This window comes from Ascaphus truei, chromosome 12, assembly GCF_040206685.1.
Source record: "Ascaphus truei isolate aAscTru1 chromosome 12, aAscTru1.hap1, whole genome shotgun sequence".
NCBI lineage: Eukaryota > Metazoa > Chordata > Amphibia > Anura > Ascaphidae > Ascaphus > Ascaphus truei.
The window spans coordinates 33,135,745-33,153,920 of record NC_134494.1 but is presented as its reverse complement, the minus strand read 5'-3'; the positions used below and the strand labels follow the sequence as shown (position 1 = coordinate 33,153,920).

Below are 18,176 nucleotides of genomic sequence, written 5' to 3'. Positions count from 1 at the left end.
AAACGCCCCGATATTCCAATTATCCCAAAGATTCAGAATCGTATTTGGTTTATTTGCCAGATGGAAAAGTTAACGAGCTTAGTTAACGACACTGGCGACAATTTTCTAAAAGTCTGGGCTCCTTGGCTAGCCCAAACGGACATCCCTGGGGTAGAGTGTAACACAATTTGGCTATAATAGTAATAAATGCATTCTCCTTCTAGGGCATGAAAACCAACCCCACACCTAGAACCTCACACTCCATATGACCAACCACTTATACTACCGCAAGGCCTTGTTAGTTGATACACAGCCCTTACGCCGTCTCCGTGTACCCCGGAAGCTGATATATCCTTATACTCGGATCCCCCTTCCCTCTCTCCTTCCCCCACCCCCTTCTCTACCTCCCCCCCCCTTTTTTTTTTCTCTCACCCCTTTTATAACAATTTTCATTTTATCCCAGTCCCTTACAATACGAATGACGATTCCCTCTCACGTGGTTAAGTAGGGCTCGAAAAACCACGTGGGCTTGTTATGCTTATGTTATTGTTTATTCTATGCTATCCCGCTCAATGTGCACCTGATGTGTTGTTTATGTATATCATGCATTTATTTATTAATAAAATACAAGTTATAAAAAAAAAAAAAATGTGAGGCAGCTGAAGTCTTGAAAGAACTTTAACTGGAGATGTATTGTATCAGCCAACGGAGCTACCCAAATGTTTCATTAAAGAGGTGTGTTTTATTTGGGCTTTAAAGGTGGAGAGAGAGGGTGCAAGTCATATATTGAGGAGAAGGGCATCCCAAGGGGTGTGGGGCAGTAAGTAAGGTGTTTTAGGTGAGAGAGGGCTTTAGATACAAAAATTGAAGAGAGAAGACAATCTTGAGCAGAACGCAAGAGTCAGGCAGGTGCATAGTGAGAAATTCGGGCTGAGATGTAAGGTTTTAAAGTTGTAAAAGGTCTATCCTTCTCCCCCCGGATAGTCAAGCTAGAACCACTTAATTTAGATGGATCCCCGTTTATATATAGGAGGGTTGGCCATCATTTTGCCACCAGTATCTGGGCAGATCGTGCTGTAGCAAGGCCCTCATCCCATCAGGCGACCCAACTGCTCACAAGCAGTCATGTGCCTTACAAGTGGCAAAATAAAGGAAACAAAGGGAGAACTATTTCACGTGCCCAGCCTGGGCACTAGCCTGGCACTGCCTGCAGCTTACCAGGGCTGGCATGCAGGGCAAGGGAAAACATTGTAGCAGGGTGCACAAAGTTTTAATGTATAAAGGTTTTAAGTTTTAAAGTTGTGCTTAGAGATAGGATCCTGCATGTTATTCCTTATCACAGAAAGCATTTGTGAATCCCTGTGACATGGTCTTCTGAGCACTGCACAGTATTACTATTATTAATCATTTGCTTGTAAAAGAAATCTCTTCCAGAAATCATACCATTGCTGGCACTGCTGGTTGGGATAGAGCGAAATCTAGAGTTTAGATTACACATCGGAAATAGCGAATACAAATCTCACTTGTAGCACATTCACATATCAAACCTGCTCTTCCCAATTTATCTCTTAACATACAGTGCTTCCACTGCTGCTAGGGATTATGGGTAATGACATGCATATGAGCACAGAGTGTCCCTCTTTACTTCTTATCCATTTTAACATGGAGGTGTATAATCTTATGCCTGAAGCATTACACAGCTTTTCAGCAGAGCCTGGGTTAAAGAAGTGCAGAGCCAGTAACCTACTCACAGAGAGGTATGGACATACAAATGCAAAGATGTGACTTGCAGTCTAAGTAACTAAATTGCTTTTATCACACTGCAGAATTCTGCACCCAAATGACATTTTTTTAAAGTAACAAATTTATGAAAATACAATAATATTAAAAATTATTAGGTGGTGATGTATAAAAAGCAAATTTGGAGCAAAATTGATGTCAATTTCACCATTCTCATCTTACGTTCCCCGCAAATATTTTCACTTTAAAAACTAATATATATATTATTCTTTATTTATTAACCTCTTCAATGCCGAAAAAGCCTTCAATGTGTGTCTGACTCTCCCAGCCCTTATATACGTAAGATAATTTATATACTGTAAGTCACAGGAGCCTGAACCATAAATTAATAGAAGTGACAAAATGCATGCAGGGTATTTCAGTATTAAAAGCAAATGTTTGCTGGACAAGGAAACAGAAACTAACTGTATGATATAGACAATGGGATTTTTTTAATGTTCATTTATACATTTATTTGACTTTACAGAATATTCATTTCAGATTGGTCACAATAAGGATAGATCAAAGAAAAATGTAATCTATTCTCTCTGCCACTTTTCTAATTAAGAAGACAGTTATTAGACGCTAGCCGTGAAGGGCGTGATCTGCATACACCTGTCACCCACCTGTACCACCCCTCCCTGCATTCCTAAAACACAACTAATGAGATCATTGACACGATGACACTGGGTGGTGTGGGTAACTGCTACCTTATTTCTAAACCTGCAGGTTCCATGTTGAGGGAATGAAAGGACTTACTACTTTGTTCTTCTCTAACTAACTTTTGGAAATCCTGTTACAAAGATATATCCCTGTAATTATTGTTATAATCTCTTACAGTGAAGAACAGCATCACTATAAAGTACATTACCACACATTAACCAGCGAATCAGATGCACATGGTATCCAGCTATATGAGCTATGCCAGTGTTTCTATACTATATCCACCTTTAAGACCCACCTTAAGACACACTTGCTTAAAGAAGCATATGAATAGTACTGTGGATATTCTGAACACATGATACATAAAGCTTGGCCCCCTGTAGAAGCACTTACCAGAACTCCCTCCTACTGTTTCTGTACGTTCTCCCTACCTTCCAATTAGACTGTAAGCTTCTCGGGGCAGGGACTCCTCTTCCACAATGTTACTTTTATGTCTAAATCACTTATTCCCATGATCTTATTTATTTGATTACCACATTTATTACTACTGTGAAGTGCTATATACATTAATGGCACTATATAAATAAAGACATACAATACCATACTATAATACTGTACTATACTATACTATAATACTATACTATACTATACTATAATACTATACTACTCATAGGACAGAGTTTGTCGACATGTGCTGTGCACAAAGAGAGAAAAAATGAAATAAACAAAAAACAGAAAAATATAAACTAAAAATAAAACTGGTTCTGTGAGGGTCCAGAAATCTACCACAATATTATACAGAAGTAAAAATATTATCACACGCACACAATGCAAAACTGAGCAGAAGTTTACTGTATATCCAGAGAGCTGTAATCAGGCAGAATCGTTATCAAATTATTATTAACACACAGGGGGACAGATTATACCACAATCGTGTGATAACCGTCACTGACTGTCGCACTTTAATGGATCTCCCCAAAGACCAGAAATGCGTCTCCTCGCATCAATGTATGAAGGTTCCATATTATCCGACCTTGCCGTGCTGACATCAGTAAGTATGGGGGAGAGATTATTATAAGAGACAATAAGATGAGTGAGAGGGAGGGGGGGGGGGTCTACATGGCAGATATATATATGTTTATTCTTTTTTATTTTGAAGTATACCGTTCAATAATAAGATTCCAATAAATATACCTGTAAAGGGTTTTTTTTTGGGGGGGGGGGAGACAACAAGTGTATTGGGGAGCACATTGTCAGAGGCATGTACAAAGAAGATGCTGCCTGTCACAGATACAGACAGCGAGTTCAGTACCGGCATCTGGTAAGTATCTCTCAGGTCACAGTTTCCACGATACAAGTTTCCCAGGTATTTTGTTGTATTTGTGCCGCGGAGGGTTACATGTGGGGATTAGTTAGAATTTAGCAGTTTATGTCTGAGTTTAGGAGGTTAATGAGCCTGTAACTCCTGTAGATCACTGTTTAGGACCCATGGCATCTTTGTGAATTACCCCTATTGTGGTAATGGACATCGGGAAGGGGGGACCTGATAAATTTAGTTAAATAGTAGACACAGAATGGGGGTCAATCATGTGACAAACTTCTTATAATACATATTGGGAATGCCGCCTGGAGATTTCGAGCAGTTAAAGCTTTAGCTGCCAGTAAGATTGTATCCTGGGTTACTGGTTGTTCCAGAGTAGGAGCCTCAGGAGGCAGCATACACTTTTCTAAGGATGTAGAGTGATGCACAATGAACGAGACATATTCCTTTTACAGCAAGCTCTAACAGTAGGTCATACAGGAAATGCACCCCCTGTTAGTTGAGAAGGAGCAGCTCAGCGAGTGAAGACACTGACTCTTAAACAATAACAATGCGTTTGAATCAGAGGAGCCTGGTGTCAACTCCTTGTGACCTTGGGCAAGTCACTTTATCTCCCTATTCCTAAGGCACCAAAATCATGGATTGTGTCTGTACTAACAAATGTACACCGCACTGAATAAGGACACTATATAGATGTTGATATAAATAAATATCTGTGTAATAGAGGGAATTCTAGGCACATATATCTTAATGTGGTCATTTCTGTGTCTCTTGTGTGCATCCATAAAAGTCGCCAATTCTGCATTGGAGTAAACCCAAGTGGTGCCCATGAGACTGGAGTACAATGTATCAAACGTAGTTACCAGTTTTCTTACATGTAACCGTAAATCATGCGATGATTATCAGGAACCCGCAACTAAAGCCGGGTGTGATGTATGTAACCTTGTGGGTATATAACGTTGTGGTTGTTGTTGCTGTGCGGGGATTCAGAGGAAAAGGTCAGAAATATATTTTTAAATTATGAAAAACATTTTTAAAAATGTCAAATGACTAAGGGTACTTCAGTATTAGGTGATACCTTTTTTATTTAGACTAACAATTGATATTATATGACATATTTTACGACAAACTTGCGAGAGTTCTCCTGTCTTCCTCAGGTTGAGCAATGACAAAGAGAAATGCAGAAGCCCACTAAGAGTTACATACCTTACACGCCCATCATTAGAAATAGTCCAACAAGCTCCTTAATGCCGAGTATACTGACAGCAATAAGATGACCCATACTGGAGCTGAGCACACTTATTTCAGAAAAGATGTTACATGCATGAGTGCTTTTACATTGTTGTGACTGCAGAACATGTTGCTCAGTGGCATTATACCTTCAAATGCAGAATACTGATTCATGACAATATTTGAAAGCCCCGTTCTCTGTTACAGATAAACATGAATCCCCTGAGCTGTGTCTGGTCGCTGCGGTACGCTGCGGAGAAAAGGAACGTGAAACCGATCCCCCGATCCAAGATGAGTGAAATGGTTCACATGTTACATATGTTCCTCTTCTCCTCTGCGTATTCCTTGTACAATGGGAACTGCTGAGGTGCTGGTCACTGCGGATGCCCCGTTTCATGGACAAGTCTTGTGGACATTCCTGTCATTGCAGCGTTACACATTGTAATTGGGGGTTTCTACTGAAATCCCGTTATCTGTGACACACACACCTGTGTCCTTCCCATTTTCTTGGTTCCGCACATTACATTTTGTAGGTTGGCCTGCTGGGTACCCACAACCTAATGATTAACCATGCCCCCTGGACATTTCTCACGTAACGTTCCTGGTAGCTGATTGGATGAAGCTTATTCACTTCTTGCTATTTAAGGACTGTTTGGGGAGACTGTAAAGCAGAGAAATTAGGACTGAGCTGAAGCTGCAAAACTGACCATGGACTTCAAAACTACAGCTGTTGTCTTGCTGAGTATACTACAAGTAACAGGGGCAATTCCTCTTGTGGTAAGTAAACTTAATCTCTATACTTTTATAATCTGTGTTTAGTTTTGTTGTAGATTTAATCCAGGTGCCATGTAGCTAAATTGGGGTCCTTTCAGCAATAATAATTGTATTACCTTATACAGTGCGGTACATAGCATTTTGCAGGTGCAGTGAAACCCTGTCCCAAAGAGCTTACAATCTAATTTTGGGTGCCTGAGGCACAGGGAGGGAGAGAGAGTAACTTGGCCACAGACACAAGGAGAGATGACCTTGGGATATTAACAGGGTTCATCTGCTTCAAATGCAGTGTTCTCCTTACTACTAACATACTCCTCCAGCCCCAATCTTACTCCTAAACCCTCAGCGCTGAAAGGGCATGAAACGCATTGCAGCTCCTATCTACACTAAAGAGTTCCCTGCTTCATCCCCAGAGTGGTTAGCCCATTTCCTGGGACTCCTTCTGTGAAAAGAGGAGAAAACACATTCAGCTTTGCCTTCCTTGTCAGTTTGGTAATGATGCCCATTGCAGATAATCTCCCCAAGTCAGTTTGCAGAATACATATAGAATCCCCCATGTTATGTGATATAAGGATGTGGATATCCAGGGACTTTGTGTTTACACATCTTTAAATACTTTAATAACAATTAAAAACTCCAACTTTACTTTCTTTCAGCTCATTAGTGGGGAGGACTACAATGGTAAGCAAGTTTATTTTCTCTATAACTAGTGCTTATTTGAAGCAAGTACCTTTTGTCATTAATACTTAAGCTTTTAGTCAACGTGACACCTTTTAATTATTGCCATGCTAAATGTATGTTAACCATACATATCCTATAGGTGAGTTGTAAATATGTAACTCCTTCAGTGCTGGTGGGGGCAGCTAAATGGTGTCTAAAGAGCTGGAATGTGGTACAGTATACTGTGTTATACATGTTATCATTATACAGTGCAGCATTTTCATCTTGCATGGGAGGTAGAAAGAATTTCCCCTGAAAGGTAGGGATGATAAAAAAAAAACCTTCTGTCACCTTCATTTCTGTAATAGAATATAAACTGCTGCTCAGGAAATATGTGTGTGGGATAAAAGGTACGTTAACATCTTACATTCATCTTTTTCTGTAGAGAATCCAGCTGAGACAGGTCCGGTAAATAATGTCCCCAAAGCACTCGCCGATTCTGAGCACGGTAAGTAAGAGAAACCAAATAACGTTTCAATGTTTTTATGTGAAATATGGGGTTACCCCGATTAATAACGATAAGGTCAGTAGCTGCAGGAGGGTGTGACATTCAGCATAATATGGTCCCACCAGTGGCTGGGTATACTTCACATTCAACATTTCCTCTGCGAGTTCTTCAACAACGGTTTCTGTCTAGTAATGTTTAACATAAAATCTGGTAATGTCATTCTATAAAGATATATATCATCCTTCTTCATTATCATAATCTTCAGCCCTTATTGATCCACTGCTGGAGGATGGTTTCCTCACCATTCCAAATGCGGCAAGACTCTCTTCCCCATGTTGCTCCAACATGGTAGATATATATTATTCAAAGGAGTAATAAGCAAAATATTAGTATAAGTATAAAGACGACATTCTGCACATTATTATGAACCCTTTTTTTCTTGTGTTTCTCCCTCTGAAGATTGTCTCTGTACAGATCGCAGCGGTAACTGTTTCTGTTCTTGCAGATTTAATAGAAATGAAGAAGACTTTGGCATCTCTTGAAGCTCTGGTAAGGAGGGAGCAGGAAATCAAGGAAGCAGAAGAGGACATCTTCTCAAAAATTTCACAGGCCAATAAAGGTATCCTGACTCAGTCTTTATTACTATATAGAATAGTTTAGTATATAATCTGATGGTGATAGAAAAAGTTCAGATTATTCCTGACAGCTTTGGTGACAGCTTTGAAGTCTCCTGGCTGCAAAAGTGGAGCAAATATGGGAACCATATCTACAATAACAAAGACTCCCATTGCAATTAATCTTTTGTGCTCATTTTGCCCCTGCGGAGGGATTCTGGTTTTGTCACATTTTTTCCTGAAAATGAACATGTCACTGTACAGTACATGCAGCTTATATTATATGTATATATATTGTCGTGGTGATTACCTACTCTTATCTCATTTGAGCAAATGTCAGCAAGCCAACCTCACACTGATGATACCCATCAAGGTTGAAACATGTCTGTGAGTGGGTTATCTGACTTTGCATCTCCCAAGTCCTAAGCTGTGTTTAAAGCAGCATGCATTGACTAAGGCCTGGGACCCGCTGCGCTCGTTGGCGCAGGCGGCAATGTAGCGAGTTCCCCACCAGCAGGGGAATCCTTGCGAGCCGGTCCTGGTCCCCACTGGCTGCACAGCTGACTACAATCTGTGGCGCGTCAGCCGCTAGGAGACACCACAGAATGGTGTTTCCTAGCGTTGACGCGTCACGTGGTGTGGCTGTGAGCCAATGGGGAGGGGAGGCTGCGGGAGGAGGAGAGGCTTCGGGGAGCGGGGAGGAGTGTGGAGTGAAAGCAGCGTGAGTGCCTCTCTGTGTGTGTGTCTGAGTGCGTGCATGCCTGCCTGTGTGTGTGTATGTGTGTGCCTGTCTGTGTGCGTGCCTGTCTCTGTCTGTGTGTGTGTGTATGAGTGCGTGCGTGCCTGTCTCTGTCTGTATGTGTGTGTATGAGTGCGTGAGTGCCTGCCTGTGTGTGTGTGTGTGTATGTATGTATGTATGAGTGCCTGCGTGTGTGTGTTTTTTTTACTTACCTGCAGCCCGTGGCAGCCCGTGGAGGGAGGGGGGGGAAGAGTAGCGGGTCCCTCCGCTCAAGCCACGCCCCCCCCTCCCTGTCAATCCTCCCACTCCCGTCCACCTCCCGCTCCGGCCCCTCACATCATGGCCGTGCCCCCTCACGTCATGGCCGCGCCCCCCCCTGACCCGTTTGGCCACGCCCCCCCCCCCCCCGCTCCGAGAAAAGTATCCTGTAGACCGCAGATCGCGGTACAGCGAGTTGCACGCGCCGCCGGCCAGCAAGCCAGCCGTGCGGACGCGTGCAACGGGACCTTAGCCTAAGGGTTGCTCATGTAATGTGAGCATGAGATAAAGTGGCACTGTGTGCTCATTTGCATGTCATTTCCCAGAATCCCTTGCTGCAGTGGAAGTGCTGTTTGCTGGGTGATAATGGTGAAAGACAGGGTTGCAGACCTGTCTAAGACATGCAAATGAATATACAGGAATATTTACAGTTGCTATATATATATATATATAAATAGAGAGAGAGAGAGAGAGAGAGAGAGAGAGAGAGAGAGAGAGAGAGAGAGAGAGAGAGAACAGAGAGCGCACGTCCCATAGATTATACAAGTTTTTAAAAAAGGGAAAGGGAGGATGGAAGGGGGGGGGAGAGACACACATACAACAGGAAAGTGTTAAAATAGCTCTCTCTTACTTTTCTCTTCCTAAATCTAATCTAGATGGGGTTCATCCTGAGAAAGTGGATTATTACTTTTCTGCTAAGATTTTTTCATTCACCTATAATACTTATAATTATGTTTGAATACGTGTGATTTATATTCTTATGTTTGACATTGTAATATTAATTTGATTTTTAATAATATGAAATTGATTAATTATATTTTAACAAGCTATATTTTTGGCGCTAATTTGATAGATCGATAGATAGATACTTTCACCCCTTCTTCGGAATGTATACAATTCTACCCAAAGTTGATACATCCCACACACCTCTGGGGTTAATACAGGGTTTTGATGCTGCATCATTAGCAGGAAGGGTTCATGAAAGAGACACAGTTTCCACACAGATGTGGCTTTGAATATCTTCTAAACTCAGGTGGGTGACAGTGGTCTCAGCGTGATGTTCCTCAATAGGATGACACCTTTAGTGCAACATTGTTTGTTCAATAAAGATATATATTATAACAAATGATATTACACTCACATTTGTATAGTGTAGCAAGGACACATAAAAACTAGAGATGAGTGGCTTGTTTGGCTGCTCCGTTGCTCATTCTGCCTGGCTGCCGGTGTGCATCGCGTCACTTCCGGTAGCGGGTCGTGTCACTTCCGGATACGATCGATCCCAATTTTGGGGCGGCAACCGGGCAACAATCAATACCAGGAGGATGCCAATGGTGCCTACTCTCTTCCGACTCTACGCGTTTCGCTTGGCACAGCTTCGTCAGGAGTCATATCTGCAGTGTCTTACTGATACATTTACTGTATATACACCTTACTTGGCGGAACATCACGCTGAGACCACTGTCACCCTCCTACCTGAGTTTAGAAGATATTTGAAGCCACATCTGTGTGGAAACTGCTGTCTCTTTGTTGGGAAAGTGTGAGTCCCCATTTTTCTGATACCTAGAAGTCACAAACATTTTGGAATATATTACACTATGTATATTATTTTTCTATTCCACATATGGTGATACCTGCGCTCCACAAAGCTACATCTACAATTCAACTAGAAGAGAATTTTGGACCTTTTCTTCATAGGGTTGAGCTGTGACTTTTCACTTTATTCCCTGTATATTTACACAATTGCACTTTCACTTATATAAGTTAATTAGTGCACTGTAGATAACATTTCAGTGATTATATCACTTTATATATATTTTTTGTTATTTTATCACTGTTTTCACACACTGTATAGAAGCGCCTAAAACCACTTTTTTTGCAAGGGTTCATGAAGCACTGATGTTATACAGTATGTGGAAGGTTCTTTACTGGTTCAACAAACACTAAAGCACCGACCTGCAGTTTGTATATGGATCTTTTTCTGCGCCGACAGGTAGCAAAATGCAGATATATCAAGGAGATGTTGTCATGACACCTGGGCGTAGTGCCACCAAGTGTGAAAAATGCCTGTGGACCAAATCCAGCAGTGGGAAGGTCAGCGTCCCGTACACACTGTCCTCCAGTTATGGTAAGTATATAAATATATATAGGGTAATATATAAGCATAATATAACAAACCAGATTAAGGCCAATATTTACTAAGTAGAACCTTGTAGCCTTTCAAGTGAATAGGCCAGAAGGGGTCTACAATCTCTGAGTGGTATTTAATGGCATAGCACTGCTTAGCAAATGTGGCCTTTCTATTTACTTATAGACCTATATTCACTTCATTGGCACTAAGGATGCTACTATCATCTAATAGCAGAGGGAGAAAATATAAACATCCATTTTGTTTCCGTAATTGGTAATTTGCTAAATATGACCAGGATCTCTCATTCTTCCAGATGACCGTGACAAAGCCAGGATCAGTACAGCTCTGAAAGAACTCATGACGCTGTCGTGCATTGAGTTTGTGCACCACACAACAGAAAAGGATTATCTCAAAATTAATTCAGGAGATGGGTAAGATTATATGACTAATAATATTTCAGTTCCAAAGTGCGGGTAAACAGCATCAGGCGAGGAGAATCCTGCTTGTCCAGCCAACACAACATAGACAAACTCATTCTTCAAAATGCAGGTCTCCTCTAGGACAGAGGTACAAAGAAGACCTCTACTTACAAGTTCGTAATGCAATTCTTCATTTATTGTAACAGCCAAGAACAGAGGAGGAACAACGTTTCAGGTCCCACATGGACCTTTCGTCAGATGAACTCTACTTTGTACCTCTGTCCTAGAGGGGACCTGCATTTTGAAGAATTTGTTTGATTAGATTTCAGGCCATTTTTACTAAGAAGTTCTAATCCATAAAACACCTTCTGAGCTGGAAGACACCAGACAGCCCAAGAATAGACTGTAAGGGACCATACTCACAAAACTGTGCTGCAAGGTGCCTTATGGAGGAGCACAACTTAGTTCATATGGCCCTGTATGTTGTGATTGGTACCACTCTAGGATGTGATGATAGATGCTTTCTTCCAATGTGATGACTACAATGTAGATTTGTTGGCTGGTTATGACACATGAGACTTATTTATAAATTTACCTGGCCATTCAAGACCTCTGAAGCCTTGTGAACTGTTTTTGCTGTTTATCTCATCAATGTTCATACTGTAAAGGGCCGAAAGATGGACCTCAGATTGTATTAAAATGCTGCGTATTGCCTCCCCTCTAGCTGCTGGTCATACATTGGAAAGACAGGAGGAGGCCAGATCGTGTCATTGGCAAAAAATGGCTGTATGTCCCATGGAATCATCCAGCATGAGGTTCTCCATGCCCTGGGTTTCATCCATGAACAAACCAGGAGTGACCGGGATCAACACGTAGACATTATGTACCAATACATTAATAAAGGTGAGGCATATTTGACAATCTTGGACCCACATTACACTATTTTTCAAATTATTATTATTTGTATGTGAAACTGACGATTTCCTTTTGTGTCTGCATGAACAGGACAGGACAATATCTCCCACAGATATATTGATACAGGGATTCATCTTTTTCTTAATGACTCATTTACCAAGATCAGACTTTTCTTTTAGTGTTCCTACAAAAATAGCATTGCTTTTATCAGCTTTATTCTGCTTGACATTGGATTGATATTCTTTCCATCGTATATTAATATTATTATGAGAATTGTTACTGGTTTTTTGTAAGGTGCCTAGTGCATTAGAAATGAGGATGTAATGAGGTGACTTACACAGCCCGTAGCAAACTGTCTTATGTTTTACATTCTCATTTATACCAGCCTTTGAATTTCACCCAATATGTTATAGACTCATCCCGGAGAAAGTATCTCCAAGTTCTAGTAGCATGTCGGTCCTGGAGAAAGATTTGTTATAGGTTATGATACATTTTTAGACCAATAGATGGCTCATCGTCTGATTTAAAGAAACATTCTTATCTATGTCCTATCTCATCTTACAGGTGACGTTGGTAACTTTGACAAAGCAGACTCAAACAACCTTGGCCTCCAGTATGACTATTCCTCAGTGATGCACTATGGCAGGTACAATCATAATCAACCTGAAGTGTCACTGTGCCACTTCTTCCAATGTAACCCAAAGCACAATCCTACACTACCGACACACTTTATTGAAGTGTGGTCGGTACCGCAAGCCGGGAAATCTCCCGGCTTGCTAGTGGCCGCCCCTCGGCGTGCCGCGCGTCATAGACGCGCGGTCACGCGTCATCGGGAGCGTGCGCCCGCTGCACGCATGTCCAGGGGCTCCCCGAGGGAGCCCTGGTGTCCCGCGATCGCGGGACAGCGGCAGGGGGTTCCGGGGGACCCGGCGGACCCGGCAGCGGTAGGGAGAGCGCCCCGATCGGAGGGCGCTCTTCCGCTGCTTCGGCGTGCGCCCGTCACACTCGGGCGCGCGCCAGGCTACTGCTGCGGCACAGAACGGGCAAATGCTCGAATAAACTGTGCCGCAGCAGTATGTCGCCTTAATGAAAGAAAAGAGGAAAAAGGCGACAATACACATTACTACATATTACCACTCTCACGGGGTAAATCCTCAACTTTAATAGTCAATAACCACCTCAGATATATAAATTCAGCATTGTATGTATTAATTTGTGTCGTGAGGCCAAAGGGGAAATAAAAAGAAATGGTAAGAATACAATGTAGAGTCATCTTGTGGAATCACTGTTATATTCCAACAGATATTATGCTTCCAACACCTCCAAACAAGCAACTATTATACCCAAACCAGATGCATCTGTAAGCATTGGACAGAGATACGGAGTCAGCAGCCTGGATGTCTCTAAACTTAACAAACTGTACAACTGCAGTAAGTGACTAAAGGAAATTAATCTTAAGTGACTCAAACGAGCAGTACAGAGTATGGCTGTGGGTTTTTTGCAAACAGAAATCTCACGCAGTTATTATTTCCCATTATTATTATATTGGTAATATATATGGCCAACAACATAACCGTATACATAGGACTTCACCGTGGCATTATTGTGCAGACATCGTAAGGCACCTAAAGATAGTGATACAAGATAGGGATAGGAGCAGGAGATACAGTATAACCATTGTGAGCAGGAAGGACTGCTTTAATTGCCTTACAAAACACAGTTGGATCAGACATTATAATAAGCTGCCCTGCACATGACATCATTACATGTAGTGTTGTTTGGCACTGTGTGTCAGTCTATGGGTTGTCCTACAGACATTCACCAAACCTCTATTACCATGCATCACAGAATCCAGTTGTATGTGATGTTGTGTAAAGTGTTAGTGTAAAGGCGTATACCCTTTTTTATTATATGTTACTTTACATACTGTAGTTGTTTTTCTTTTTAGATAATTGTAACATACAGTACAAGGCACACAGAATCTGTTACTGATGGTGCCCCATTCAAGTCCTATTTTCTCCCTTCAGATCTCTGCCGTTCTGTGCTCACTGGTACCAGTGGGATTCTGACTTCTGGCAATTATCCTTCCGCATATCCAAATGAAAGCAGCTGTGTCTGGCTGATCCGAATCCAGTCTGACAAGGTAATTCTGTTCCGACCTTCATAATAACACTCAGTATACTGTATGTAAAATCATGTGAAGCCTGACCGTAGGGAGGGGCAATATCACAAAGAACCAAAAGGAACTAATTGTAGTGATATGTTTAATAGATAAAATGTAGGTAGTTTGTTATTTTTATGAAAAAAAGTCTAAATACTGCATATTTCTATTTTTCTTTTTCTTTAAATATTTCCATAGTAAACAAATACTTTTTGAGAGTTTTTATACCTCATTATTTCCATGAAAGGATTTGTGTACCCCTGTCTGTATACTGGGATATTTTCTATCTCTGCTTTTGTATTGTCCTTGTAAAGTATGATGTCATCCTATTGCCTAATGACTAAAAGTGGAGATCAATAACTGTCCGGTTAAAAACATTCAATGGGCGTTTTGGGATCTTTCTAAGTAAGCTAATGACACTGATTGTTACACTATTTATTTTGCCTGATCTACAGCACTTCCCATTTAACAGTCCAATTCATACTATAGTTTTGAAGCTCCTATCCTTTTATAACAAAAGCAGTCCCTCCTATACAGTACAATATGTGTGTGGCTCTGAATTACAGCTACTGTACCTATGGGACCCCCAGCAATGAGACCATTGTACACAAGTCAAGGTTACTGACCAGGAATTCAGCAAAATGGACATAAATGGAAATGTCTTTTTTTCACCGCAACAACTATGTTTCCATTTAGACTGTAAGCTCTTCGGGGCAGGGACTCTCTTTCCTATTGTTACTTTCATGTGTGAAGCGCTTATTCCCACTATGTGTTATATTATTTCATCACGTGCATTACTGCTGTGAAGCGCTATATAAATAAAGTAATAATTACGTACATATATATGGGGGTGCAATTTAAATTATGCTGTATGGTAATTTAACATGTGCTCCTTTCCTGCAGGTTTTCTTACAGTTTAATGCATTTGATGTCCAGTCCTCCAAACACTGTGCCTCTGACTACATTAAGGTTTATGATGGAGCTAGCACGACATCCCCTATGCTACTGGATAAAGCTTGTGGGACTGGACAGCTCCCCCCACTGGTAGCATCGGGGAATGCGATGCTGGTGGAGTTTGTCAGTGATAGAGCAGGGACTGGGACTGGATTCAAAGCTTCCTATAGCACAGGTAGGTCTTTAGAGTCTCTACATAGGCAGATTATGTTCCTTTCCTTCTAACATGCTATTTATTTCTTGCATTGTGCCTTTCCTTACATGACCGTTGAGTTTCTCTTTGTAGTGACATGTGGTGGCACATTCTCCAGTGACAACGGGGTTGTTACATCACCCGGATATCCAGAAAAATACCCCAACTCCGTGGATTGTATCTTCCCCATTTTGGCCCCTGTGGGTTACAAGGTAAATTTGGCCCTTTGTCCTAAATGTACCTACAATGGATATGCATTCATATATTATCAATAATGGTGCTACTTGCTGGGAATGAGGAGACCATCAAGACTCCCTTCAGTTGGTAGTCTCTGGGAGTCATTAATCCTTGCTGAGAGACCAATGGCTTAAATGGGCATTCTGTGAACTTTAGGTTTCAGTATTCCCAGTCTGGCAAACAATAGGAAATCACAGACCAGACTCCATTGGATAGTTTTGCTACAGAGAAGCAGAGCATTTACATGTAAATGGTTGCAGCGCCGATCTCTGACCTCCAGGGAACACATGACCTAGGCAGATACACTGGCGACACACTTTATTCGAGCTCGGCTAGTCCCACGAATTCGGGTATACCCGGGTGTATTGAGGTTTGTGACTGTTTTCTGCCCGAGTGCATTGAGTTATTTTCCGGCAGGGATTGAAGCATTTTATTCCCGTTGGCTGCAATACTGCACACTACATATATATATACTGCATTACAATTCATGAATTTATGCCATTTGGTAGACACGCGAAGCATTGCAGCCTATTAAATCCTAATCATTATCATTTAACAGATCAGCCGCCCATCAGCCAGGCATGAACCCAGGCTGGGAAGGCAAATGCAACGGGGCTTGTCAGAGGTGAGGAGCGGCGCATTCCAGGTATCTGCCAGGTACATACCGGGTATTTGCTCGAATAAAGTGTGTCGGTGCAGTATACAGTATAGTAAGAAAGGTATCCAAAAACCAGCAGTAATAGATAGATGAACAAGTAGGTGGCACTTTTGCTTTGCCAACTTCCCAAAATCAGTCAATGTTCTGCATTTCTCTTATTAGAATGACAGGATGTCATAGCTATTCATTCCCAACACACAGAGCCAGACATCTGTATCACTCATAACATGTATGCTCTTTCTCTTCCAGATCAAAATGACCTTCACTAACTTCAGGCTTGAGCTTGTATCCAGCTGCTCTGTGAGCTCTGACCACCTAGCGGTTTATGATGGGAGCAGTATCACTGCACCAAAGTTAGGGACATTCTGCAGCCAGACACAGATCCCACCACCTGTGACCTCCACAGGGAACTCAATGCTGCTCCAGTTCCACAGTGATGTCTGGATGAACTCTGAAGGTTTCCGTGCCAAATACTCTTTTGGTGAGTCCTAACTCAAATGTCTTTATACTAAATCACCATTTCATGGCAATACATTCCTCCCATTATTCTGCAACTGACTGTGTTCTATACAAAGCCACAGAATTACCTACCATTCCAACCTTCTAATATAAACAGGTATCTTTGTATGTGCTACAGTAGATATCTCTATACATCTCCACTCTATGGTTTAATGACATTTACCACTGTATATAATTCCAGTGAGTTCATACATTAGGCTTACTAAATGTTTTAATTAGAGGAATTTCTTCATCAGTTCAATTGTTTATTTGTACATGAGGGACAGATTTAAATATTGAAATACCTATCTGTGAATTGGATATTACATTGCATGTCAATGAAACATTAACTCTCTCTTTTTCTTTCAGTTAAAGGTTGAAGGACTGAAATACATCAACATTTTGAAACATTCCAAAACTATTCTTCCTGATCCTTTGTTCATTAATTTAATCTTAGTAAATTGCGTTCTAGAACTTGCTTGCTGTTTGCTGCCATTGCTTGTACTACGCTCCAGCTATGAAATCACATTCCTTTAATTTTGGGTTCACCTGTTCAGGTGTTTAATAAACTGTTGATCCCATTCTGTCTGAGTTGTAATATTTTTGGTGCTCTGTTATTGCAGTCCTATAAACCAAAATGTCCTGGAACAGGGTTGTTTATGTTTGTGTATTTCTCCTGCTCTCATGCTGCTAGCCCTCCCCAGCTGGGTTGCATGTATTTTCCCTGCTCTGAAGCAGCCAGAGCTGTGTAAATTGCAACATTATATTTACAAATATTACCCTTCCCACAAGCCATTAGCCTGTTGTCAAGACAGCCTCCCAATGCTCATATTTGAGATTGGTTTAGTCTTCTCCCCCTGCCTTTATCAGCATATTGTTATGCCCCTTAGCCTGTTCTTGTCTGACAGGAAAGTGTTCTCCCTCTTTTCTACAAGCAGCCAAAATGAGTAGACACTTCTTCCACTGCTCCCTCAGAAAAGGAAATCCTTTTTACCTTCCCCTCAGAGAAGCACTTCCACATGGCAGGACACCTTCCTCTCATAAGGTATTCTCCTCACAACGGACATCTGCTATTACAATCCACATACAATTACTTTTATACTTCTGTTAACTCCCTCAATAAAGTTGAAGAAAATAGAAGGACATTGTGTGCTTTAAAAAGGGGACAAGTTAAGCTTCATGGACTTACTCACATGCTACATATGAGCCTGGGTCCAGAATACAAAATACATTCCGTTTGTGACTGTTAGCCACAATGTAACATATTTATCCTCCATTGTGATCCGCATAGTGAGAGATAGATAAAGTGTAAAAACTAATCAATTTACAAAGGAAATACAACAACTCTTTTAGTTTGAATATGTTTCCTTTTCATTATTTGTATAATTTGTACTTTAGTCTTAGAACAACTCGAATAAACATCAGGAAACTCTGGAGAAACGTTTAGGGGGAAAACTGGAAATGTAGCAGCTACACGAGATCAG

At 41.3% G+C, this 18,176-nt stretch overlaps 1 protein-coding gene across 2 annotated transcripts; it reads left to right on the top strand.

Annotated features, from left to right (window-relative positions):
* Window positions 1-3,333: 3,333 nt before the first annotated feature.
* LOC142464104 (embryonic protein UVS.2-like) lies at window positions 3,334-17,189 on the top strand. Of its 2 annotated transcripts, none has more exons than XM_075567262.1 (15): window positions 3,334-3,472; window positions 5,619-5,749; window positions 6,403-6,427; window positions 6,852-6,914; window positions 7,420-7,533; window positions 10,520-10,654; window positions 10,971-11,088; window positions 11,801-11,979; window positions 12,556-12,637; window positions 13,294-13,421; window positions 14,019-14,134; window positions 15,056-15,281; window positions 15,393-15,511; window positions 16,444-16,675; window positions 17,062-17,189. In XM_075567262.1, the coding sequence occupies exons 2-15, from the start codon at window positions 5,681-5,683 to the stop codon at window positions 17,070-17,072; spliced, it is 1,617 nt and encodes a 538-aa protein (XP_075423377.1). In that variant the 5' UTR covers window positions 3,334-3,472; window positions 5,619-5,680; the 3' UTR covers window positions 17,073-17,189. The 2 variants fall into 2 exon arrangements, with proteins under 2 accessions (XP_075423377.1, XP_075423376.1); XM_075567261.1 differs by having other exon boundaries at window positions 5,180-5,749.
* The last annotated feature ends 987 nt before the right edge of the window (window positions 17,190-18,176 follow it).

Excerpts from the sequence above, each read along its gene's own strand:
- LOC142464104 (XM_075567262.1), top strand. The coding sequence starts at position 5,681 with ATGGACTTCAAAACTACAGCTGTTGTCTTGCTGAGTATACTACAAGTA. Across the intron at positions 5,750-6,402 it reads CAGGGGCAATTCCTCTTGTG|CTCATTAGTGGGGAGGACTA; the intron begins GTAAGTAAACTT and ends ACTTTCTTTCAG. Across the intron at positions 7,534-10,519 it reads AATTTCACAGGCCAATAAAG|GTAGCAAAATGCAGATATAT; the intron begins GTATCCTGACTC and ends CTGCGCCGACAG.